The 27643-nt window shown below is 35.7% G+C and overlaps 1 protein-coding gene across 1 annotated transcript in view; it reads left to right on the top strand.

Annotated features, from left to right (window-relative positions):
* Positions 1 to 27643, top strand: part of DLC1 (DLC1 Rho GTPase activating protein) — a 214852-nt gene that overhangs the window by 4510 nt on the left and 182699 nt on the right. Inside the window, exon 4 of the mRNA XM_042812287.1 lies at positions 10456 to 11608. Within this exon, the coding sequence (XP_042668221.1) occupies positions 10565 to 11608 (1044 nt within the window). The 5' untranslated portion in view covers positions 10456 to 10564. The remainder of the gene's footprint in view (positions 1 to 10455; positions 11609 to 27643) is intronic.

Raw genomic sequence — 27643 nt, 5'->3', positions numbered from 1 at the left:
TATGTATAAAAGTATTCCCCAAACCAGATGCATAATCATTTTTGCATGCAAACCCTATGTTAATAAGACTGTGACCATGATGTTTTAAAATAATTAACTCTATTGAATTTAAATACTTCATTGGGCTCCTGGCTGCTTTTCAAGATGTTTTTCTATTTCTTCATTCCCCACTGGTATTTGTTGATATTTCTAGATTTTAAGTGAAGTCTTTTGGTAGAGAATTTGAAATCCATTGTTACCATAATTGCTTGCTTCTGTTGAATGGGGAAAATATGTTGAAATTACAAATGCCTGGACTTTTATCTCTGATGTATTGTGCATTATCCACTGAACATAGAGGTTTGTCCTGTGCTCTACATATCTGCATGAAGACTTATTTAACGCACGCAATGTAATCTAGTCTTTGCTTTCCTCTGGGCTCTCCTTTTTTTTTTCATTATGATTTGTGATATTTTCTGGTTTGTATTTTTTTATATCTTGTCTCAAATTCCAGTAGGCTTAAATTAAAATGCCTTTGAAAAGGCATTTTCAGGAAAATTCTGTTACCTCTGAATTCTAAGTTCTTCTCCTCTCCTCTATCTTTCTATCAGTTCTAGGCTTTCCAGGGTAGTTACTATGCCATGTTGCTAAGAATTCTGTAGTCTGATTCACTTTACGTCATCTCTGACAAATGTTCCTTAATGCATAAATTTTCCAAGTCGAATGTAACTTATACTTATGGAAAGTTTCCACTGTGATCCAAAGTTTTATTTTGTGTAAGGGAGATTCAAAATTACAGTGTAATTATACTAGGAGATGAGAGAGATCTAGAGTAGAAGAGAAGATTATTAAAAAATATTATTCTGCTTAGAGAACTAAATAAGAATGGAAGAGACGAGAAAAACCAGCAATATACTCACCTATTCTAACTACTTTCATATTTTTAGTAAAGTTGCATAACTGCAGCATAATAAACATCAAACAACTTCAAGTTTGTATTACAATCTTTAATAGGAACATGTAAAGCTACTTTCTTACATTTTCTCTTTCAAGACGCAAATGTATAACAGGTATGGGAGGAATTACTTTGGATTCACTGGTTCAATCCACAGCAGTGAACTCTCCACTACTGATCAGCCCTGAGAGGCCTAGAGGTACAAGAGGTTCAACACACTGAAAGTTGTAGTGTTGGATTAAACACCTTTCTGTCGGAGATGTCAGTGCTTTCATGGCAATTTCCAAACCCAGAATCAGTGTCAACTCCATTAGAAATATAAGTAAAGATTTTTAAAAGCTTTTTCATATCGTACAAACTGATAGGTGGTAAAGAAATTTGATCCAAGTAGTTTTCAGACTGAGGGAGGGTAATATGTTTTATTTTTTGTGTACAGAAACAGTAGTTTGCAGAGTTGAATGAGTATTATCAAACAGGCTACAGACACTGAATAGGAGAAAAGCATCACAAAACTGAGAGATCAGCTGATGAGTCTGGAATCCACTCTGTAAAATGATTTTCAATGTCTTATGTGTGAAGTATATACATAATAGCATCAAAATTACTTTTTAGTTCTGTGCTCACCAGTGATGAATACGTGCTTGTGGTTTACTCAGTAAGGGCAATGGTTACCAGCAGTCATTGCCCATAGTGCCTTGGGCTTCGCAGTTCATGTCTATAACAAACTCCAGCAACTCATCTTTAAATGGAAACACTCTATTAGAACCTTAAATATAAAAGTCAGCAGGAAAACAATCTGGTTAGTTTATATTGTTTTCCAAAGAGCTTCCTGTAGCTAGAAAATTAGTATTTTACTAGGGGTGGCTAGAAAATGGAATTTCTTCCATCATGAGAAATTTAGAAAAAAAAAAAAAAAAGAGAGAGAGAGAGAGAGAGAGATTTGGGAAGAAGTTATTCTAATTTGGGACTAAAAGTAATAGTCACAGTCTTCTGGTTTGACATGTCCTATGGGACAGCCTTTTTTACATTTGTGTCTGCTTGTTGAGTTGCTTCCAGTCAAGGGGAAGAGGGAGGAAAGTGTTTTTTCTGTTCTGTAGAAGTGGAGAGCAGAAAGAATTTAGGGGCAGGATTGATAAGACAGATACAAAAGCACAAAAGTAAAATTCCTTTTTAAAAGGTCTTATTCTTGGAAAAGGAATTTCTGTGTTAAGGCCTCCTATTTCTCTAGCGGATGTTATATACTTGATGGCTGTTGTCATTCTGAAATGATGCTGTGATGAAGGTGATGGAGAACATTCCATTATTGTATCAGCTAATAAGAATTCAATGCACATCATTAATATAATAAAATATCATCAAGGATTACATTAAAGAAGAATAATTACGCCATGATACTTTTAAAAATATTATTTCTGTTTCCTTAACTATTCATCAGTGTCAAATAGTACAAAAATACAAAGTTGGATATGTTTGTTATTTAAATTGGTTTTGATTTGATAATTAAATGGGGTGTAAATAATATAGATCTTAAGTAAGCTGGATAATTGTGGATCAGTTTGGATCCTCTCATTTCCCCTTTCTCATCCTTGAGGAAGAGAATCAGCTGATCTGAGGCTAAATGTTGGAAATAAAATATAAATGTAACCATCTCAATGTAATCACATGCTGGCTACAAGTAAAAACCCTTCTTTGTAATGATGATGAGCACTTTTTAGAGGAGCAATAGAAAGTAAAAGTAGCTAATGCTGTTTTACCTTTTCTGACAACAAATTAAGACACATTGGCAAATCTTGGGTTCAGATCTTATGAAACAGTAATATTTGCACTAAACAAGCAAGACTTTGAAAGTGTCTGAACGAGCAACTTGTCAATCTCATGCTATAGTTTGAGGCATTTAATGTATTGAGTTCTTACTATGCTGCTGGACAATACAACAATTACTGTAATATGCTAAATATCATTTACATCAAGGATTTAAATAGCCTTAAATGTAACCTCCTACTGTGCTGTGTACTTTCTAATTTTGACTGAGCTTGAAATTTGTTCTGGATTACCAACCACAGCCATATTTTCTTCTTTTATTCTGACTACTAGCAGATAAAATGGAGACTATTATTACACATTTATAGTTGGAGTTGTTTTTTCCTATCTGCATTCACTTGCATTTATTGACAGGGAAGTTTCCACACAATTTTATCTTCTAGTTGGTCGCTGTAATGAGGTCTCTCTGTAATTCTTCAGTTAGATTTCCAAATAAACATTAAATTAATGAACTGTCATACCTTTTTTCCTTCTGAGTAAAATAAATAGCAAATATTCTAATAGCAATCTTTGCAAATCTATTAATAATTTCCCTTCTTATTTAAAACAAAACAAAGCTCATCTATTTATTCTCACTTTTAGATTTCTGTGGGTTTTTTGTTTTTTTCTTCTTTTCCTTTTTCATTCTTCATTAGATTTTCAGCCAATTTTCTATATGCAAAGAATAAAAGGACTTATAAATATATAGCTCAGGATCAAATGGATTTGATCGGATTTTGAAAAGAGGTTTAGGATACCCCACCATTTTTTCCCAGCAGCCGAAGGCTGAAATTCCTCCTGTTCCTCCAATTTTCTTATTTTGAAGAGACAACCCCAGGAGTTTTAGTGAGGAGATGGAGATTTCTGGGCCCAACCTACCTCTGCTTCTCCTTGCTCTCCAAGATCATCAAGAAAAAGAGTGGAACAAGAGTGCCCCAGAAAGGCTGTACTTCTCATACCTGAGCCCCAGTCAGGATCGCTTCCGACTCTGTGCATCTCCTTTCTCACATAAAACACATATCTTGTTCCAAACTCATTGGCCTTTAGCTTGAAAGGATCAGTTTCTCACTTTAACACCTTGAGACTTTCAGGCATCATTTCTGTCCCCTTACAATTCCCATGTACCTAGTGAGCAACTATCAAAGTTACAAATTCCACAATTTCTCATTCAAGTTGTTACTCAATCCAACCATTTCATTCCTTATCACTTTGATTTCTTGTTCTGAAAAATGTTCTCACTGATGTTCCAACCTGAGTCTTGTTATCTTTTGATCTTAAGGTTGTGATCTGTTCTCATCCTTTTTTTTTTTTTTTTTTTTAAATGATCTTCAGGTGGCCAGAATTTGGTGGTGCATTGAAACAGCCTACTTCTAAAACACTATATTATTAGGTATGATCTGGTAGGAATAATCATGTCTAGCACTTGGATCATCTGTCTGTAAAGAATATCAATACTAAAACCACACTATCTTTTCACTGCACATTAAAAGCACAATGCAATACAGTTCCAATATTAGTGTATGAGATTGGTGTTTTGTTTTGTTTTGTTTTGAATATTACCTGTGGTTCTCTTCAAGCATTTCGTCAGAAACTGGGGAACAAAAATTCTCACTATTTTAGAAATATTTTAGGATTGGCATTTGTTATGAGATTAAAATATGTTATTGTTATTTGGTTAAAAGCCTATGGCTTTCACTAATGCTAAAGAATGCAATCAGTCAGTACATATGTGCCAACCACTGTATTATAAATACATCAGAATCTTTCCCGATCTTTCTGGCTTCATATGCATCAGAGTCACTGAAAATTTTCCATTCAGATTATTCTTGTCAAGACAAACAACTTATTCTTAGCAGAATTCATATCTGTTATCTTGCAGTGACAGCAACCTCTTTAAGGCTTCTAAGACACGCCGTGGTTCTAAATGTTATGTCTGCAACACTGCTGCTGGCACTAATTTCTTTCAAAAAAAAATATTTAAAAAAAAAGGAAAGAGGAGAATTAAAATTTTTATTCTTTGGCGTTTTCACTTTTAATAGCTTTTATTTAAAAAAAAAAATCTGCAGAATGAAGCAGGAAGGAAAAACAATTAGTTGGACAGTGTCTAATAAGCTATGCTTTCTCTAGACTCACGTATATTGCATTGATTTCAGTTTTCTAAAATTAATTTTTAAAGAGGAGATATACAGGTAGTGTACCTGAGTTAGTATTGATATCCTTGTTTATTGTAGTCTAGGCAAGATATCTTCAACTTTTTAGGAGAGAAAAAAAAACAAAAGAGTATGCATCACACACTTTCTCAAAAGCCAGATTTTTTGTTTTAGCCTACAGGACGTAGGCTGTGGATTTTAGTTGAGTATTACTTCCTTAGCACCTTTCACTGGTACACAAAAGCTACTTCTATTATTGTCCACTAATTCATGGATGAAAATGTCACTATATGATGATCTTTTACATTTAAAAGAAATTAGGGAAGCATATAATGTACTCAGTCCTACAGCAAAAATTCCTTATGTTTCTGTTCCTAAACATCAGGGTTTTGAATGATCCATACAAATGTACTGTAAAAACCTGTTTATATAAAAACTGCAGACAAGGTGAGCCGCACTTCAGTTAAATCTGAAGAGTGGTTTATGTCCAGGAAATAAGAGAAGGAAGGACTGCAAATTCTAAAACAGGCAATTTAAAATAACTAGCTATGCAAAGACCTAGAGGCTTATGTTTTATCTCAAATTATTTGTAAACAACATTCTGTCTCAGAGCTTGGTATGGAATTACTGAAAGAGCTGAATGTAAGCCAGAACAGGAAAATGTGAGATGAGTTTATAGGAAACAGATCCCATTTGCTCAGACTTCCTTAAACAAAGCTTGCTGACTAGGGTCAGAGACCAACAAAGATAAAATAGTGATAACAAATATTTCTGCTTGATCTCAGTTGCTTACGTATGCCCACTAGGTAAAAAATTTAATGAAACATTCTTTCATCTCAGCGTAACTTTATAAGCAAATGCTTTTGCCTTATTCTTTTCCAAATAAGATTTGCATCCCATGCAAAGTAACAGCAAAAACTGAATTTCACTTGGGATGGTAATGGTTGTACTGGTGGGGATGCTGCCGAGGTGCTCTCTGCATGGCCTTGCTCACTGTGCCTGCTCTCGCTATATCACTCCCTATGTCCTGTGATTCTGTTGGTTGTGCTGCCCCATCTTGCGAGGCGGCTGCAGCTGCTGGATTCCATGCTTCTCCTCTTATCTCTTTATCCACCATGGGAAAAACATGGTGTGCTCCACTCTTGTGTGGATCAGAGAGCCCTGTTTTTGTGCCTCACTCTTGAAACCAGGAAGTTTCAGTGTTCCATTGTGGTCCAAAGAAGGGGAGCTGAGTCTCTGACAAGTCTTATAGGCTTCCTTAAAAAGGGAAAGGAAAAGGCATTTTAAAAAATGATCAACACACCTGAATGTAAGTGGTATTTCATGGGATAAAGAGAGTTTACTTCTCTCTGAATTTTGAAAGCCACCTTAAAACTCTTTAATTTGAGCTACTGAGGAAAAATCACAGGAATCCTCCTTTAAAGAGAGTGTTAGATAATCTAACTATAGGATAGCCAGCCAATTCATCTCATACAGGTTTTCTGTTGCAAAGTAACCATTTCTTCCATGAGAGCTTATGCAAAACTTCCAAATATAAACAAGCATAAAGGCTCGTCCTATTTTTCATTTCCATTGTAGCTCACAGTGAACATAGATCAGCAGTAATTTATTAGAAAATCTGTCAAATCTGGCACCTTGTTTTCTAAGCACTGCAAACCATCTCAAAGGGTGCTCAAGGGAGATTCTGCTTCAGTGTCACCACCCCCTGCCACTTTCTTTGGTCAAGCATTGCCTACTGCATCAATATTATGGATCCTCTTTAAATCATAACACAGAACAAGAAACTTTGTCGAGGAGAAATCTTTATCTTTTATATTTTATTTCAAACTTTATTCTTTAGGAAGTTAAGAGTACTAAGTAGTATAAAACTTAGTGGAACAGAAAGATAAAAGCCAACCATGAACATGAATTATTGCAGCAGCTGTATCCCAATGGTATGCTTTGACCAGAAGAAAAGGTATTTTCACTCTATAAAATATTTCAAGAAAGACTTTAAGTTTTATAAATACTCAAGTCAATACTTATAAAAGTGTACATAAATACTTATTAGAAAATGAGTACTTTTTATTAAAATTTGGAAACTGGAATTACAATGAAAAAGCTGGTATCTTTTAGTGATCAGAACAACAGTTCTATTGAAAATTTTCAAGTTTTTCAAAATTCTTCATGAAACAGGCATTGAGTGTATACTTAACGATCTATAAAATTAAAATGAACATAATCAGTCTTTTCAGAATTCAGAATTTTCCTACTGATGTTTCTTTTATTCTTTTGATCTGCTTGAAAACTTAGTATCACTGACTCTTGCTAGCAAAAGAAAATCTAAATTCACTGCCACTTGTCACTCTCTGGAAAGGCCATAGAGCAGGTCAGTGACTGAAAATTAGTTAAACCTAAATCTGCTTAAAGAAATTAAGTGAATTAGACTGCTAGACTTCCTCTGCTTGACTTAAAACAACAACAACAACAACAACAAAACTGATTTAAAGTTATCTAGGGGTATGGTAATGAAAGGGAGAAAGGGGTTGTTGTGTCTTCCCTTGATGCAGTACAGGTGGACTTGAGAGCAGCATTTCTCAGATGGCAGAAGATGCTGCACATCAAGAAAAAGGGAGGCAACAAGAGCAGAAAAAAGTAGCAGAACACTTTTATCTCTGGAGGAGAAAGGAATATAGTTATGGATCCCATTAAGAGGCTTGGAGCAAGGGATTTTCCCAAGCACAGCAGACGTGAGTACAAAGTAAACAGGTGACCCTGCCATGGAGGTGGAAAAGAGAGGACAGCTGCTTGTTGGCCTATGACTACATGATATAGTTACAGCAGGGAAGTAATTTCTGAGCTGAATTGTAGCAGATAATGCAGCCATTGGGGAGAGGAAGAGGAAGGAAAGTGGGCTTCCATCAGACTGGTTGTTGGAAGACATCACATGCCAGAGGGACTTCAGGGAACTGGGGCTGCCTAGATAGCAAGAATCTGTAAGTTAAATGTTTCATACTCAGTGCTAATGCAAGCTTGTATTTTAGAAAACAACAAAAACTCCGTTGTCATGTACTTTTTTGGTCTTCTATTTCAAGCAAAGTATTTGGTATTCACCTGTTTAATCTTTTTTTTTTTTTTCCTGCAGTCTACTAAGCAGCCAAAACTAGTGATAGTGCCAGTAAAACAGAAGGGTTCCTCAAGTAAACTTTATTTGTTTTTCATCCCCCGTGAAATATAACTCTCCACATCCAAAAAAATGAAAAACAGTAAGGGATCTGTTCTCCCCTTTCGGCACACGTGTAACTCCATTTAACAGCAGCAAGATTAACACACGCCCATTAACTCCTTGAATGCTTGCATGCTGCTCACCACCAGCAGCCTAGAGCTGAGATGGGGGGATGCATGAATTCCATTTAGAAGCTGCATATTTTTAGCTTTTCATTTGGCTCTTTTTTCTTTCTTTTTTTTTTTTTTTTTGAATTCTCATGTATGGCTGCAGCAACCATTTTTAACTTTTTGTAAGGGAGATAGAGCTTAAACAGAGTTTTCTAAGAGGGGAACAGAAGGAAGACAGAGGGTAATGCTGCAACTTCTAGCAGTAATTTAGGACAGCAGAAACAAAAGAGCCCCTCAGTAAAACTTCCCCTATTCAGAAGTCGAAACAAAATGTGGTGTTGTAATACTAATTCATTTTTTTACAAAGTACTTCAGGATCTAAAAGATGCAAGAGACAGTAATAGCATTGTCTTTATTGATCTCCATCCCACTGTAATTAATTGAGGTGTGCAGAAATAGTAGGAATCTATGGATCTGGAATGAAGTCAGCAAAATAGTGCAAATGCACTGGAAATTTATGCAGTAATTTGACTTTACACTTTAACAATTAAGCTTGCTCTCATTTTCAACCAGGAAGGAAAAGAGAAACTTAAAGTTGAATTAACTTCTTACTACCAAATTTTGCCTCTGAAAGCAGATCATTTTTTTTGGCCTGGCTGCATGTCTTATTTTCCATTTTCCTCTGCCTCCCACACGCTAATGACTTGTGCATGGAATTCTTTTACTCTATGAACATATTTTCTTTTGAAACACAGTCTCCATGGAGGTGGAAAATGTGAACGTGAAATGAAGTTTGCCATCAACTAAGAAGGTTAAAGATCTAGGAGCATGTACAACTCTATCCTAATAGTCACTTTATCAAGACATATTTTACTGACGTTTGCTTGCATGGCATAGTTCTGTATTTTCTTGAAGATGAATTTTTTTTATTTTTATTTTTATTTTTTTTTAACCTTTGGGCATGCGATTTGCCAAGGCAGTTCTGTGCCCTGGTGAATTTGTCGGACTGAAGTGACCTAGAAGAAACTTAGTTCTTAATTTTTATTACTGCTGAAATCAGTAAGTGGATCCATCCTAAGCACTGACAGTTCTTATGTACGGAGTGAAAACTGAAGCACCTGCTCCTTCACTCTCTGATGTTTTTCAGGCCAGAAGTTCTGTTTTGGTATTTGATGAAGAACCTACTGATTTTGTTTTATAATGAGTAAATCTTTATGAGACGTTTTCTTTGTGCTGATTCCATACAAGCAATGTGGGGAGATTAATGCATCCCAAATGTTGTTATGAAGAAGGCCTAATAACAATCGCCAGTGAAAGATACCTATATGGATAGGTAGGGGGTGACAGCAGGATGGGGCAGATCGTGGCAATTCAGATGACACATGCAGTTATTGCTGACAAGTTAACCTTCTGTCAAGCTCTAAGCAAAGGCTTTGTCCCTTCTTTATGTTACTAGATCTTGACTATATTCACCAAAGTCTCAGGGTGTGATTTTTTTGTTTGCTTGTTTGCTTGCTTTGGTTTTGGGTTTCAAGTTTTATGATGTTTTTGTAAGAAATACACCAAAAACTTAAATTAATTTTTGTACTAGTGTATTTTTTATATATCACACAACGACTGATTCTCCCTGCATTTTCATGTGATGCTTATAACTATAATAGTCCTAATGAGAAGAAAGCAATCAGAGAAATAAGAGCCACTGAATGGCAAAAAGTCTAGACCAAATCTACTTGTAATTTTGGCAAGATTCAGAATAACCCTCAAGTTCTGGTTAACTTTGTTGAGAAGTTGCTAGAGTGCTGTGCTCAGGGGTATCTCTGGATGAAGAAGTAATACAAAATAACTGAGTGTGCAAAGAAGTCATAAGTCATAATGGAATTTATATCCACTCAAATAAATATCTTATGACAGACACAGTGAAGAGAGACTTACTGTCAAATTTTGGCTCTTGAGCTACTTGCCTATCCATGTGCTTGTTTATAACATTTTTGTTTACATGATAATGGAGAGTAACTAGAAAAAAACTTCTACTGAATTATGAGAACTGTCAAGTTTTGTATGAAAACTATTAAAACTTTAAACAAAACAGTCTTCTGAATTCCTGTCCTTCTGGTCCCACGTCCTTATCTTGCTTTTACACTTTTGTTTAAACTGTTTCTTCTTTTCTCTCTCTCTCTCTTTTTTTTTTTTTAATGTTTGGAGTTGACTCAATAACCTTGTTGGTTTGTTTTTGTTTTTGTTTTTTTATTTTTGCAGATGTTAAAATGATGAAGCACTCTCTCTCTCTGGAGCAACGCAGAGCAGCCATGACACCTCTGCTCCACTGTGGAAGATATGCTGCATCCCGCTGCTGAACTGTTATGACATGTCTCTAGCAATCAGAAAGAAAAGCTGGGAAGAGCATGTGACCCAGTGGATGGGATTGGCTTTGGAGTCTGTGGAGTATAATACAGCATGTCGTCATGGACTCGTAGCTGATAACTTGCAGATAAGTATGGAAAAAGATGAAATTTTGAATGTGGACCGGAAAGAAAAATGTGCTTCATTTCCAGAGTGTTGTCATGGTGGAGAGCCAACTGGCTTCCCTGCAAAGCAGCTTGGAAATGTGTCAAAGGAATTGGATGAAAATGAAAACCATGAAGAGCATTTTCTGGAGGCCAGCACAGAAACTCTAGTCCATGTGTCTGATGATGATGATGATGATGATGATGATGACTATCCTGCACTCAACCTGAATGGTGTTAATCACCATATCACTGCTGTTGGAAGGGAACTAAAAGATGAAGAAGAGAGTTTAAATGGAGCAGGCTCCTTAAGACAGGTGGTACAAAAAACAGAGTGTAATGAGGAAGCTGAAACATCTGGCATAATTGGAGATGGGGACACAGTTCCTAAAGAGAAGATGGAAGGAGATATATGTGGCAGTATTGGCCAAAGCCTGGAGCTTTGTAGTTATGAAGCCTTAAATGAGGTAGTACAAGTAGAGAAAGAAAATCTTTTTAATTCTCCAAATGTGAAAGAAATTATTATGCCTGGGAAACAGCTGCTTCATACTGCTGTAATTGCACAACAGCGCAGGAAATCTGATGCTTTTAAAGACAGCCTTGGAAAGTCTGAATGTAATTTGGTACAGAGTGGGATTTCTTCTGATTCATGCCCCAGCACTGATAGACAGCCATGCTCAGCAGTGGAACCCAGTGAGTGCCTTATGCAATCTTCTCCTTGCTCTCATGTTCCGGCAGTGGAAAATGGTCTGGATGAAAGTGGTTTCACTGAACCTCAAGTGGCCCCTGAAAACAAATGCCTTTCAAATGTCAGTTCAGCAGAAGACACTCAGTGTTTACATTTAAGGATTGATTTGACCACACAAGAATATTCAGACAGTCAAGTGAAACTGCGCAAAAAAAAGGTAGGATGCTCATAAAGTACAAAGATTCTTTCTAACATTTTTCTCAATTTCTTACAAAGGTAATACTGTGTCTTACTGTTTGGAGATATTTTTTTCCAGCCTTTTTCATTATCTACTCAGCTTTTTCTTCAAATAGTGAGAAAAATGTGACTATACAACAACTTATTTTCAAGAACTCTTTTTAATGTTAAAAAATGGCTGAACTGTGAGTTTGAAATGTACTTTGTATCAAATTTATTATATATATATGTGGTTTTATATGTGTTGATCATGGCTAAATGAATAAGCACCTTCTATGGATTTGTTTTTTGTTTGTTTTTTTTTTTTTTTCTGCTACTATCAGGTGTAATTAGTTGTCTTACAAAAGAAATTGTGTCCAGTGGCATGGAAGTCTTGTTTTAAAAAAGGGAGTGGAGGTACAATGGAAAAGTGGAACTAAACTTTAAAAGGAAGAAAAGAAAAGCAGGGGGAGGGGAGCGGGGAAGGAAAAAAAAATTGAAATTCTTTGGTTTTCAGCTAAGCCCTGTGAGAAAATGTTCTTACAAAAAAAGTACAAAACAATGTTTTGTAATTTTAAAGCACCAGAGAGTTTCCCTTTCCATGCAAAGTAAAAAGGAGCATAATTCTAAAGCTTTTAATGGGCTGATTCTCCAGTAATAAAACTTGTGATGGCTTTTCTGGAAGAAGTTTTGCTGGCTGTGCCACTACGGGATTCATCCTGTATTCTGGCTTTCCCAGCTATGCTGCTAATTCTTGCTAATAACCAGTGTCTAATTATTTACTCCTCCCTCCTCTCTCTCTTTTTTTTAATTTGTCACCATTCAGCCTTTTTTGACTGTTTTCTTGTAAATCAGGTTTCTATTAATTGTTTTTTTGTTTGTTTGTTTGTTTTTTGTTTTCTTGTTTTTTTCCATCAGCTTTAGCATCTCAGTAGAACTGCAAATCTTAGAGCACAAACTCACATGTTTGTGAGTACTGTACACCAACACAGTATCCTGAGTTGCTGGCCACTGTTCTCCTGTGGTAAAATTAACACTCAAGTTACATGATTGAAAGCTGAACATTTGCAAAAGATTTCAGAAGCTTAGAATTCCAGTTTTCCTTTAGTAGTTCATGCAATCTGTTAATACAGTGGCTCCTCAACTGACCCTGCAGCAGCTGTGGCTGTTATAATTATAAAACAAGACGAACTATCTAGAAGGACCAAAAATGCTGAACTTAACTAATGGGTAGATAACAGTTCCAATTTATATCATATTTGATAATGAATTAACTGTGTAACTATATTCTCAACTGCTCTTTCTGCATTTATTTTTCTTTTTTACTAAGTGTATTTGTTCAGGCGTACTTTTCCTCCTGTTAGCTGGTTTCATTTTTATAGTGTAGTTTCAAACTCTTATTTGAAAATAAGGGTTTAACTTCTTTTTATTATATACAGATACATCACGACTCTGTCCACAATAACTTCCATTGTAATGTATTTTTAATAGCTTTGAAAATGGCAGCTACTGTATATCTTAAAATTGAGAATATATTTGTGCTTTGTGCCTTTAACTATTTATATAGAATGTAAAGGTTCCAATGAGAATAGCTAAGAAAGTAAATTAATCATAGAAAGAAGCAAAATAAGTTGTTTTTTTGGGGAAGGATGAGAGTTGCATGGCTACAGCAACTGCAAAGCTGCGCTCATGGTCAAGGGGGACAGAATCTGGAGATCTGGAGGATTTGTCTAGTAACACTGTGGTTAAAGAACTCTACCAAAAAGAGGAAAACCGTGATATGCTGTTGCTTCTGTTGTTATTTATCTCTAAGTCTGCAGGACACTTCTACAAACAATGTTCCTGCTTGTGGGATATTTTGACTTATAGCTAATCATACATTATATTACAAAAAGGCCTGTCTATGCTGGTAATGATCTGTAATGAAAAATGTGCATAAGTTTACAAATGCTCCTTGAAAGCCACTTTTGTAACTTTAACAAGACATTGGAAAAACAACTGACTTGAAACTGAATCCATCCATAAAAGTCAAGTATTTGCTTTGCAGTGACAGGAAGACTTACAGAATTGGGAGTGATATATAAAACCTTTTCTCTCAAGGTCAGCAGTTCAAACAGTACGGTCAAGGCCTAAAACGTACCACTGTCTGACTAATGCTCAGCATCAATTATTGTTGCACCTAAATATATATTCATAAGGGTCAGAATACTGGAAGAAGAATATGGAGATAAATTGCTAGAGATATTTGGGCATTTGGACCTTGAGATTGTGCCCTGCGGGATCATAGAAAATTGCTGAACGTCAGGTACCTCAGTGACAGCTAAGATCTTAGGACCTCTGAGTAGAGATCATTCTGCTCTTCCTGGTAACAAATTCTTCTGAAAACCTGTTCCTCGTTAACATATTTTAAACTGCTTTTAATTGTGGAAACAGAGCATGACCTCTCCTCTTATCTTTAGATCTGCTGCTTTTAGACTAAAGCTGAGGTGAGATAGCATGGATCTGTGGGGCTTGCTTTGTAGATGAATGTCATTTTGAGGGCTTAAGATCTTAAAGTTTAGCATCTTTGACCAACGCTAGCTCTACTGCTGTAGATTGCTTTAGTCTTGATGGATGTGCTGACACTGCAGATGCTTTTTGCAAACAGGTCCAGCTGTACAGCATTCTTTCAAGTTGCCAGCATTCTTATGGTTTATGCAAAGTACCCTCTCCTCCTTTGCTTTCTGAAGAAGACTTCCTAGGTTTCTGAAGTAGGAAGGGCATGAATATAATCGTGAGAAGATAATGATGTTAGGTCTAAATGAAAGTTACTGCATTAATCAAGCTTTCCACTTACTCTCTTGACTGAAAATCAATTCTGTTTATCCACAACATAAAACCGATGGTAATTAATAGTGCAGAATAGCAAAAAGCATAAATGAATTTGTTGAATGTGGTAACAGCAGTTAGTATCTACTGTCCTTGGTTAAATACATTTTAGATTTAGAAAAGTTATACTCGTAAATTCTTTTTTTCCAAAAAACTGGAATAATCTGTGAAACTAATGACTGCTCTGTAATGTTTTTAATTCACAGGAATCTCAATGCTGTGCAGTATGTTCACACATAGTGCAGTGAAAGTATTAGAGAACAAAGCATTATTTATTCTCAAGTGAATACTACAGAAAAAAAAAAAAAGAAAAAAAAAGTGGGGGACAGTGGCCATTACTCTATAAAGAATCTTGTGAATATTTTCTCATGCCCTCCAAGCTGCCCATTTAATCAGTTTTAGAGATAACCAGCAAAATACCCACTGAGGACTACTGAGTAGGTGCACAAGTGCATCAGAACTGTAGCATATTAGTTGAAACCATTTTTCAACACAAAATAGTAATGTTTCACAATAAATCCTCACTTCCTATCAAAATTGCTGACAGTTGTGGTGTTGCAAGCTGTAGTATTTTCCCAGGTGCTGCTTTTCATACCCAGACAAGGCATTGGCACTCATTGGCACACCCATCTCTGCCCATTTGGGGAAACATTCAGAGAGCCCGGCTGCTCACCTGTGCATCCTGACTGTCCTGAATGAAGTAGAGCAGGCTTGGTTTTCACCTGTGGTCTCTCTGTGTTGATCCTGGTGGCAAGAGGTGGAGGGAGATTTTACTTGGAGGTGTAAGGTTGGCTGAGTCTGAGTACGTACAGCAGAGCTCTGACTGTACCTGTTTTTGTTGCCACTCCTGTGAGTTCTCTTTGTTAGATAGGATTTTTCTCTCAGGATTTGCCAGTGAAATGTGTTGTGCAGCTTATCTATTTTGAATGTGGACTTATTGACTCTATGCAACGCGTGTTCTCTGTGGCCTATAAGATAGAGGTACTGTTTGTAGATTGTTTTGCTATGCAGATATTTGATAAACAATATTAATAAATTTTGTAAGATGAGCAGTGAAAGAGCATGGGTGTATTTATTGCAAAGGAAATGCAAGGAAATAAGAAAATAATATATGATTGGTTTCAGGAAAGGTAGTTGATATATTGTGCCTGGTGATTGGGAGTTTATGTCAGCTCTATTCCTTCCAAGAATATGTATGCAGGATATTACTTTAGGAAGAACTAATTGAAATGAAAAACTAATTGGAGTATATTTGGTGAATTTTTATCAGTTTCTCTTCATGTGTAATCCTAGACTGCATTTAAGTTTCATTAAAAGATTTTGCTTATGTGATTCTGAAAATAAGCAACAATTTCAGAGTATGATTTCCTCACCGCTCCTTTATCTAACTTCCATTTTACATTTACTATTTCTAACTCTGTGGTGGCCTACTGAAAAGCTTTCCAGTTGCAAGTAGTCAATGTTGTTTCTAAAACATTCTTAAGAGTATAACAATCAGGGCAATGGATACTTAAGGATATGACCAATATAAACCAATGTCAATAAGATGCAAATTAGTTCAAGAAAAAGATAATCAAAAGAATGGCAGTAAATGAAGAAAGAAGCCTGGGTAGAAAAGGGTGACCAAGTTCTATAAAGCAGTGCCTTTTCCCCACGCTAAAATTTTGAGCTCTGAAATGTGGTTTTGTGTTTTCTGTACTGATGCAATACAGTTTGTTTCATTATTTCATCAATTACTACTATATTAATATTTGAAAAGAAGAGTTTTTTAGTTGAATTCAGACCTTTCTGTCCATATTTGGTATTTGAGTTTGTGAGGTGTGAAGACTGACTTTCTCCGGTTATAATTTGTAGTAAACTCTGTTTCATAAGACTAACATGTTGCTTCTTATGGTGAGTTAGAAAGCATTAGATTCTTCTTTTAAAAGTAGTGTGAACCTGTTGTGAGCAATAGTATCCAACATTTTAGATCTATTTCTTATTGTATTGTTGTAAAAATACCAGACACGAGTTTCCAGAATTGTCACAAAGTATGTCTTTCTGAATTCTTAATCTCCATTTGTCACAATCCTGTCTTTGTTGAACTGGGATAATTTAATGGTACTTCCTTTTTCATTTCAGTTTTTAAGTTATAATTTAGCATAGCTATTAGAGTGTATTTCTGTATGGAAATTGTGTTATTGATGTTCTAAGTTAAATTATTGCTACGTAAGTAATAATGGCTGACACAGACTTGCAAACTAGCTGGAGTTGCATTCTAACAAACTCAAGTCAACTTAAGCACATGTCCTGGTTCAAAAACTTGACAGCACAGAAGACGAAAGTACAGAGATAAATAACAAGAAAATGCAGGAACAATTAAAAATTGGAATGTTAATTTTGCTATATCATGATTTGGCTATAGGAAATTGAATTTACTTTATCCTAAGCTTTAGCCTGCAAATGTGGGTCAGCTAGAGCACTATGATTTAAAATGGAGCTACAGGAAAGAAGGGGACAGACTTTTTAGTGGAGTCTGAGTTGAGAGAGAAAAGGGAAATGGTTTCAAGCTTCATTCAGGAGCATAGATTTAGGTCAGATATAAGGAAACAATCTTTTACAGTAAGGGAATGTAATCCTAGGTAGCGTAGGGATTTGGTTGGTGCCCTGTCTGTAGAGACTTTTAAGGTGAGGCAGTGGACCTATCTAGTTGTGCTGTCACTGTTTGTTGCCGGGGATTTGGTCTGGATGGCTTCCAGAGACCCTTTCTAACTATAAGGATTCTATGATTCTATAGCTGCAAAAGTTAGTGATTTTATTTAATTTCCCCCTTCCCCACCAAAGAAAAAAAAAAGAAGTAATAATGTATGCATTTTGTAGTTTGTTTTCCCATTATGTATTTTCTAAAAAAACATTATCTTGCAAAAATTCTAGTGCAATTCAACAAGCAGAATGTGACCTCCTACATTCTCGGATTATGAAGGCTATCAGAAATTCCAAAACTATGAACACTGGTCATAGGAGACCAAGGCTTCATTGCTTAAATACAGACATTAGGAAAGAATTAATGCAGTCAGTGGAATGACTCTGTTTGTTTTTTTTTTAATATGTCTAAGAGCCTGGCTGAACTTGGGTGTTACAACCTTGGGACAGAAGCTAGTAATGTAGAAGCACGCATCACAGCAAAATTGCAATTGAATCATATGGTTCTTTTACTCTCTTTCCTGCATAATTCAGTCCAGCTATTACGCCAGAATCGCTTTGTTTTTATACACAAGAATGAATAATATCATCTTGGCATCTAGGGAATGATTTTGTGAAGGACAACAGTGATTAACACAGATATTGGTAATTTGATAATCTCTTTTTAAAGATGACCATCCAAACAGTCTGAATGTTTTCTCATGCTTTTGTCTGCATCTACATCTCTTTTCATTTTCAGACTCAGTTTCTAAATATTTTAGGAAAGGATACTCATCTTTTTTTCCAAACTCATAATGTAAATATGAACACTATCTAAAACTGATGAGAGATCTGAAGCCACAACAGCTTTTGGAAAGTTAGTTGCAACTCATGTCTCAGAGCAAGTCTGTAGTATTAGTACAGTGGGCTACAGAGATCAACAGTTGCTTCACCACAAAGAATTTGCTGCATTTGCACATTGCTACTAAATGGTCATAATTTTAAAGGCACCAGGAAGAATCTGGATATAGCTGTAAGTAAAGCAAAACGAGTAGTATGATTTCTTTAATAATGAAAGCAAACAAAAGAAAACAAAAGAAAAATTTAAACCATCTAGGCTGTCACGAATATTTCTCTTTTCTGCATTGAAAATTTACTTCCTTAATTTACCATTTAATAATGAAGATGTAATAAAAAAAAAAATTAAATTGTCTAAAACAACTGGTTTTAATTTTTTTTTTTTTAATCATGCATATTAGCTATGGTAATTAGTGGAAGTAGTGATCATAAAACATTCTTATTAACGTGATTAGATGACTATGAATTTTCTCTACCACTCTCACAAAAATATGTATTATAAATATTGTCTCCATCTGGGAAGCTAAAGAATGCTTTCCCACAGACTTCCTTTGTGTTTGGACTGAAGTATGATGTATTTCAAACAATCTGAAAAGTATTTAAAACAAGCTCAGAACAGGATGGGATGATTGCCAGGCCATTACAGTATAACCTTTATGCAAATTTTACTTTGGCACATTTTTGTGACAGTGCTCTGCAATAAATTTAAGAGGCTGCCAGAGTTGTCTAGACTACAAACCGAGAGACTGTTGCACATCAAGTTGTGCATTAGTTGGATTTCAGCTGCCTAAAATGGTCATGAAAGTATTTGTATTTATACATGGTTCATAGTCACACAAGATCATTCTACCAAACTGGTATTAGACACTTCCACAATCAATCCATTTCCCACAGTTAATACTGAGAAATGTCTGATTTTGCCTGAGTTTGAAGTAATTGATAAAAATGAAACTTGTGAAACATTTTTGGTTGCTTTTAAAACAAATCTTTAGGAAGTTCTTATTGGAAAAGGACAATTTTTTGCTGTTTGTAGTCTGTAAATTGTTATTTCTAGGTCATGGTAAGTGGACCAGTGACTGACTTCCTAAAATGGCATAAGAATAGTAAATGCACTGCATTTTTGTGGCTAAGACTTTGCAGTAGTAACAGCTTTACCACGGCTGTTAAGGAGTGTTTGGCCATACTAGTACACTGGTGGATAAGTCCACAGGTATCTGACCAATTCCAACAATGAAAAGTATAGAAAGTAAATGAGACCCCAAAGGGCTTAACTGTAGCAGGGTGGGAGCAATCTGCAAAATGTTTTTCACAGCTTTTCTTATGCTTACTTCCCAACATGGCAGTACTTGTTGAAAGCTACCTAAAAATGTGTTGCTCACGCTCATGTCCTTGTGCAGCTCTCTCTCTCTCTCATAATGGCAATGTAAGAGATTTGTGGTGACGAGATGGTCTATGTCACAGATAGGGTGTATTGAACATTGCTTTGCAAAATGAAGTAATACTGCTTCTGCTGCCAAAAAGCATTCCAATCTCCAGAGGATATGGCCTAAAATGGTTATGAATTCAAATTTAGAAGGATATTCTTTCCCCAGGGAAAAAAAGTCTGAGCAACAGTGCAACTCTGTGTGTGTGTGTGTGTGTGTGTGTGTGTGTGTGTGTGTGTGTGTGTGCACGTGCGCGCGCTGGGGTAAATGTATTACAAATGTAAACCAGAACCTTAGTCTCCTTCATAAGTCTGTTGTAGCTGATGTCTTGCATTTCTACAATAGTAGAATACAAGGAGTTTGGCTTATGCATGCTTTGTTAATGAAAAATTGGCTCTCTGTAACCCGAGAATGTCTTTTGATAATGTGCCCTATTACAGTAATAACTTTCATATCTTGAGGTTCCTGTTGTTTTTGCAGTCTCACCTTACATAAGACTTAAAATAGCAAATGCAATATGTAAAATATTTATGTTAAATGGAAACTTGTTTATCCTTTCCTGTGGGATGCCTCCTTCCCTAACAATTTGCACAAAACATATTCAATTAAACAAAGGATGTTATCTGGATATCTTGAGTGTCTTACTCACTTGGATAGTTTTTCTTTAACCTAAAATATATTTCTCAATATATCCACTAATAACAGCAACAACAAAAACCTCTTAAGAAGCTGATTCTATTCTTGTACTACAGGTTTTCATATCTTGGGTGTTATTATTGTTATCTTTTTAAAAAAAAATGGTTTACATGCACTGATAATCATTGAAATATGATTCATGGCTATTTGGAATGAAGAAAAGAAATGCATGAAAAAATTCAGTGATATTAAAGCTTATGGCTTGTGAAGCACAAATTTTTTGTTCCAAAATATGCTATGTTTTACTGTGCTGAAAATGAAAAAGTGTGACCACAAGCAAAAATTTGGGATCATAAATTGTGCTACTTTCCTACATCCAGATTTTTTTAAAATACTCTCCTTTAAAGTTCTGTTAAATGCTGAGCTATATTAGTCACGTGGAAATTCATTAGTGACTGTGTCCTTGCATGACACTTCACTATGTTCACTGAATTTATTCCTGCACTGTAAACTTATCTGTTCACAAAAATTCTCTACTATTTGCTAGATGATAATTTGATGCGGTAGATGAGCAGTACCCTGTTTAGGCTTTATACTTATATAGTAGGTAAAAACAGCAAGAAAGTAGATAAGAGAATGAAATAGGACAAACAGGACAGAAATATTGAGAGACTGTCACATAGGTGGGTGAAAATCTGTTTATTTTCTATGTAGCGTGATTATTCAACTCTAAATCGCACAAAGATTTCTCAGCTCACAGAAACAACTCTTAAATGAACTGTTTCCAAGCATTCCTCACTACTGATGGTAAAATTCAAGGACAATTTTGGGAGATGTTTCTCCATAGCTGTTCCTTGATTAACATTCTTGTGGATGATATTCTGCAGGACTTGTAAATTAGCAAATTTTCCAAGTGTTCTATTAAGCTTTTGGAAAAATCATATTGCATTACTTACTGCAGGTTCTTTTGCAATGTGTATTTTGCGTGAATCAATTGCAACATTTGCAGACTAAGGCCTATGAATTCTTACAACTGGGGGTGAAGCAGCTTTAATCCAATTCAGAAGAAAAGCTTATGTTCCTGAATTCTGCTCTCTTGGGAACAGAAACTTCAAATTAGAATGTATTTTCTTTTTCTTTTGTTTAGTGTCAGCCACACCCTCAGACAAAAAATGTCTTCATCTTATATGTATTCTTTTTGTGAACTTATTAAAAATTACTAATTCTTCCCCTTCATTCCTGCCTTTCCAGAAATTATCTGATTATTTTTTCCTTGTTTCATGCATTAAGCTCATTGTGGCAAATTTTAACTTCTTAGACTTGTTTCTTCTCATGATTGTACAAGGGAAAGATCCCTCAGTGATTTAAGAGTGTTGTGCATTTCTTTGCTTGTGAGTATCATCGCTTCATCGGGCTTAATGCAGAAGCCACACAGAGTCATACACTCAATGAACGGCTTAGGAAGGGAATATGAAGTTGTTTGAGAAAGGATGAGAGATTTCCATGACTTGTTCTAAAACTTTTTTGTAACAAGAGCGTTCTAAACACCAACACATTCACAGTCCCATAACCCAGCTCTCATTTCTGTAGTTGGGTAAAAACATCTTCTCAAATCCTTTTAAAAGTCTGACAAAATACGTGTGTGTGTGTATATATGTGTATATATAAAATAACTTCTCATAACTTGGTCAGCTGATGTAGCGTACAGTGGCTTGTTCTCTGGTTCTGTGCTTCCTCTCCTTGTCCCTTCCATTTCACTTTCTAACATCTTGAACCCTGAGAAAATGACGAAGAAAGCATATCCTCTGTGAAGCAAAAGCACTGCCTCATGGAGCATAATAATGACAGCTTAAATGTCAGCAGAGTTAGTCATTGATGATTGTCTCAGGATTCAAAAAGATGTTTTTTATTTTCTAACTGTGACATTCAGCAGGAATGTTTACCAGCAGCAAAGTGTAATTGTGAAGCTTTGATCTTTGCTTTGAAACATCTTTTAAAGTGTAAAGAAAACTCAGCTATGCTAAGAGCAGTGTTAGAGGCTATTTCTGGATTTAGACCAGAATTCTGGAGGTGAAAGGACACTTCTGCAGTTCTCTCAACATGTCCCTGGGAAAGTTAAAAATAAGCCTTAACTTTAAAAAAAAAAAAATAAATAAAAATTGGCACTTATTATTTGAGAAATTTTTTTATTCCAGGAACTGCCTCATGTAGCAGAAATTTATTTACCATCTGTGTAGACTTGAAAAATTTTCCGTCTTACCAGATATACAACTGAAATAGAAACAGATTTTCCATCTCTATGCTTTCTACCAGCCTCTGCTATAAGAGTGCTGTTTTAAAAACTTATGAAAATTTTGTTTTGACCAAAATGGGATAACACAATTATAACCAATCTGTTAAACTCTGGGCATCTGCTTGTGACATCTCATGACGTCACCTCACTGTTGCTGAAGCATGGCACTAGGTGGGAAAGGAGGATTTCACGGAGCTAGTAGCTGAAAGTATGTACTTGTTTTAATTACTGTTACAGCTATTTTAATCAGTTACAACACTGACTCCTAATAAAAAAAAGTCACTTGTGAAATGTTTTCACAAATACATATGCACTTTCTTAATTTCATAGCTCTGCAACTATAGGAGGAAAAAGAAAAGATTAACACAAAAATAATTAGTGAACCCAGAAGTAACCCATCCATTAAAATGGGGAGAAACCTATCTGTTCTTAATTTAGCATATCACTTCTAAGTAATCACATTAGTATACAGGCCAGAAAACAACACAAGCAATTCCTGTGAGAGAAAAAAGAGGAAGTTATTCAGAATGTCAGAGTAGGTAAGTGCTGCTTTTGATTGTAGTTCCTGGGTTTTTATTTTTTTGAGGTTGGGCTCTTTTTCTTTTTTTTTTTTTCCCCCTTTTGTGTATTCTTGTGGGTACACTTTACTTTTGCTTTCATGCACACAGAGGATCCACATGAACCAGTGTCTGATTCTTATTGACGGCTCAGATGAGTTTTTTGGTCCCATCTGCTGAAATAATACATGTGTGTGGAACAACTCGGTGTGAAAGGCAGGTGTCAAACCTTTCTCTTTGAAGTCCAGCATGCTGATTTGCTAAAGAATAAACTATCTGCCATTCTTATTATCAGCACACTTTTTTCTCCCTTATCTATTTTTACCTTCCTCAGTGCTCATTATGTCTGGCTGAAGGGGCTTATCCTATACTGGTCCATGACAGATGCTTTTGCTCTTATTATTCTGAGTCTTTGAACTAGTAAAAGTGTATAAGATGTGACGTTGCTTTTATGACATGTATTGTGGAACCCTATAATCTAGCAGTTTTTATCTGCATTTTAAACTGCATTCTATGTTTGGATGTTCGTATTACATTCCTAGTTGTCTGCACATGGCAAGGTATGTTATATATGAGAAAATTCATCATTCAATTGTGAAAATGTACTTACGTGAATTGTAAGCCATTCTGTGTTCTTGTTGCTGATAAGTAACCTACCATACCACAATGAGGAAATGAAAATCTGTATTCTATTCATGCAATAGCACGCGTTATTCAGGAACTACAATCTTCAAGCATGATTTGCAGTTCCCAAAGAATCAGAATTTTTTTCTGCAAGGTTTGTGCTGATGGGTTAAGACACATATCTATTGTAGTATTTTACATTAGGTAAGAAGTGTGTTGTTGTTTTTTTTAAGTGAGTTTTCTGATTAATATAATATTAAGGGTGAAAAGTGACACTGTGGAGCAGAGACAAAGCATGCAAACTGGATTCTTTTTGGTAGTCCACACTGCATCTTTCTTTAGCATCATGGCTGATTTGATAGATTGTAATGAAGTGCTTCAAAAAGAAGCAGATTCATGTCTGCACACTTCAAAAACTTGTGGATTAAAAGAAGAAAATATGAAAGCTCTGCTCCATTCTCAGCATAGGTCATAGCATTGTACAATTCAGTCATTTGCAATGTGAGGACGCAGAAAGGCTTTCCAAACTTTCCTCTAACCCTGGCAAAACCGACTGCAAGACATGTAACTGTTATGACTGGGCAAAGTTAACTACCAAAAAATCAGAACAGATTTTTAAAAGAAGTCAGAATGCTGTAGTTTCCAGTTAGGTGTATTTGATAAATATTCCTTGATAGGAAAATATGGGTTCCTGTCTTAAGATTGAAATTTAGCTTCTAAGCAAACTTGACAGTCTCTTGAAATTTTTAGACTGCTTTTTTTGTTTCAGCTGCCTGAGATACATCAGACTGTATGTACATCAAAATGTAAAACTAGAGAAGAACATTTTCCTCCCATATTTGTGCTTTCTAGTTTTCTCACTAATTCCCAATAGTTTTGTGGTAATTTGTTCATTGTGTTGGCCAGCTGTTCAGCTCTCCATGAATGCATCTTTCTCATGTGTGTTTCCCAGAGCATTACAAGTCATTGTGCTATTCCTCTTCAACTTAATACTTTTTTGAAAACTAAACTATATATGGTGGAGATCTAGTCAGGAGACACAATGCAAGCATAATCAAACTTCAGTCTTCAGTGAAAAAGTGAGGAGGCAAGCAACAGATACTACATACTCTAAAGGCCAGTACTCTTAACGTGCGTCTGAAATGAAATTGTGAAAAAGTGAGGCTATCTCTTTTATACTAGGATTTTTTGTCTCTGACATAATTAGCTTTCTTTTACTTTCTTAATTACTGACTGTAGCAGAAGGAAACTATTTACTTGTCTATTACTATTCTGTTGGCCTGAGGTGGTAGGACCCTGCAGTAAAGTAGTTACTATTCCCCCCTACTGCCATTAAGACTAGCTCCAGTCTTTCGTAAGAAAAGAATTGTGTGCTACAAAGGTGAGGCTTGGTTGTATAAGGGAAACAGAAGGAAAGAAAAAAAAAGGGTGATTGAACACCAAGTATTAAGGGAGATGAAAATAGAGAAGGCTTTTTCTCTGGTGTTATTCCAGGATTTTCAAGACAAACAAGAAATTCAGCTGCTAGAGATTATTACTCTCTCATGGTCCTCCATAGGCTTTTATTTTACACTTGGTATAAAAAATGCAAAGTGTTTGTCTACAGTTCATTTTAAAACTCTTCTGTTTATTGTGACCTCCAACATTTGACTCAGTGGTATACAGTGGTAGTTTTCAGTTTGAAATATAATTCTATACAGTTAGGGGGAAAAGTCCTCTGTGCATAGAATTGTATAGTAAGTATATTTATAGCGAATATTTTGAATTTGAGTTATGTATGTAGCTTGGGTGCTATCTTTTATTTACCACTGTCATAGGCTTACACCCGGATTATTATACCAGCGAGCACAGAAAAGGCTGACTGCAATGCACAAGGAAGCTCCACGTAGGGAGGGATGTGTGGCATCTACTTCGTTACATTGTTGGTCATTGTATGCGTGAATGGTTTCCATTACTCAGTGAGAAATAGTAAGATTTTTCTTCTCTACCATGACCAAAGCATAAAGTCTTCTAACTTTCTCTGGGAGTCTTCATGTTGTGTGCAGATGTATTACATGGCAGTAGTTTTGATAATTTTTGGCAGAGTGTGGAACAGTTGCTTTGTGATTATATCACTTTGCATGCTCTATAGGGAAATAAGATAAGCATTCATTTGTTCTAGTTCAGTTTGTCCTCTAGAAATGATCTCCATCTGTGAATTTCTTGTGCTTTAAAAGCCAGTATGAGAAATTCTAGAAATATTCATTATTGAAAATTTCTGTTAAAAACAGTATATAATATTTATTGCATAATTTACAGTAAAAATCTTGCCTTGTTTAATTATTGTTTAGAGGTTCTAACTTAAAGTTAGCATGTTGTGAGAAGAGTTAATGATAGCAACATCAGAGCAAGTATGAATAAATTATAATGGAGAAGTCATTTATTCTGAGTCAAGGGCAGATTGGTATTACAGCTGGGGAGTTCCTTGAATCCCAATACATCATACAAATTGGGAGGGTGTGCCATGCAGGCAAAATGAGCATTTCATTTATGAATGTTTTCAGTAACTAACTGAATCCTATTAAATAAAAAAACTTACAAAAGGAAGCAATATCCTAGTTTTAATAACATAGCGTACTGAATCTAAGAAAAAGAAAGATGCTAGAAAAAGTATCTGGGGATTTTTTTGCAAGCTTCAGCCTATTGACTGACATCTGATAGCCAGAAATTCTCAAATTTCAATGAAATCTGTTAAGAAATAACCGTCTAATTACTTTTTTAAAAATTAAATGTTTCTTCTGGAATAAAACAGAAGTACTCTGTTCATATTGGGATGTACAATCTTTTAAGAATGCTCTGATTACTTTTACTTCTGACAAATGCTTTAAGGGAATTATCTTGGTAGTCACCAGAGCCACCCACATTTCTTTGATTTCACTGAATGTCAGAAAATATACTTTCTCACTAGGACATTTTTGCTGAGTTGCATTTACTGTGAAATGAACAGCCTTACCTGGGACAAGATACGGCCAGTCCAAAGGGAGGAAATAGTAGCGCAAAGATTGGATGTATTGACAGGGATGATACAGACAGAGAAAATGACAAATCAGAAATGTTGCCTATTTATCTGTCAGTTACTACTGTACCCTCTCTATCTACGCCCACAGAAGTTATACAGAAGAACCCTATTCTTTGTCACCTGCTGGACTGTTTATGTGTAACAACTGACATATCCTCTTATAAGCAAAGTGACTATGAGAAAATATACTGGTAGCAGGACAGAGAAGATGATAAGCAAGAAACAGGTATCTGACATTAACTTACACGAACTGCTTTATGTGAGCCAGGGCTCCTACAATTAGACAATCTTTGCTTAGTTTGCTGCAGTGGAATTTACTAACTGGAAAGATACTGCTTGTTCCTTGAAAGAAAAATTCAAAAGATTTGATAATTAGCCCTCCGAGGAGTCCACTGGTTGTTTTACAGCTGTGGAAAAAACAGTAGAGACCTTATTAATTGACCTAACTATCTGATAAATCAGGAAGAGATCAGTGTTGTGGAATCTTTTTGAACAGACCACCTCCTGACACTGGGAAAGATCCAGATGAGGTCAAAACCCTCAGCTTCCTGTCTCAGAGAGGAAAAGAAGAAGAAATCATGATAAACATAAAACTACACAGAGCTACTTTGAAAATCTCTGGAGATGAAGGGACGTGGGGGTGGAACATTTAAAATAAATAAATAAATCCTCTTGTTAAATGCAGCAAGACAGTGTGTGCATTCAACAAATATCACAAACACTCTGATTTACATTTTTTCCAGTTTGATTATGCTGTCAGAACTCAGCCTGAAACATGAGAACCAGCAATGAAACATACCCCAGCAGACACAATCATAGCAAACATGGTCATTACTCCACTAACCAGAGCATTCAATGCACTTCCAAATGTTAGTACTCCAGGGATGCCTCAAAGAAGTTGAGTTAAAAACAGGGAGAGCTTATTCTGGTGATCAGCCCTGTTGCTTAGCTTCAAGTCCTTCTTTAGCCTTGGGAGAAGCATCCTGCCTATCTCTGTCTGTTTGTTTGCTGTTGTTGTTTTGGTGGTTGTTGTTTTGGTGGTTGTTGTTTTGGTGGT

This window comes from Centrocercus urophasianus, unplaced genomic scaffold, assembly GCF_019232065.1.
Source record: "Centrocercus urophasianus isolate 14NV4802_14NV808 unplaced genomic scaffold, USGS_Curo_1.0 seq_13, whole genome shotgun sequence".
NCBI lineage: Eukaryota > Metazoa > Chordata > Aves > Galliformes > Phasianidae > Centrocercus > Centrocercus urophasianus.
The sequence above is the reverse complement of the archived record's forward strand: the minus strand, read 5'-3'. Positions and strand labels throughout refer to the sequence as shown.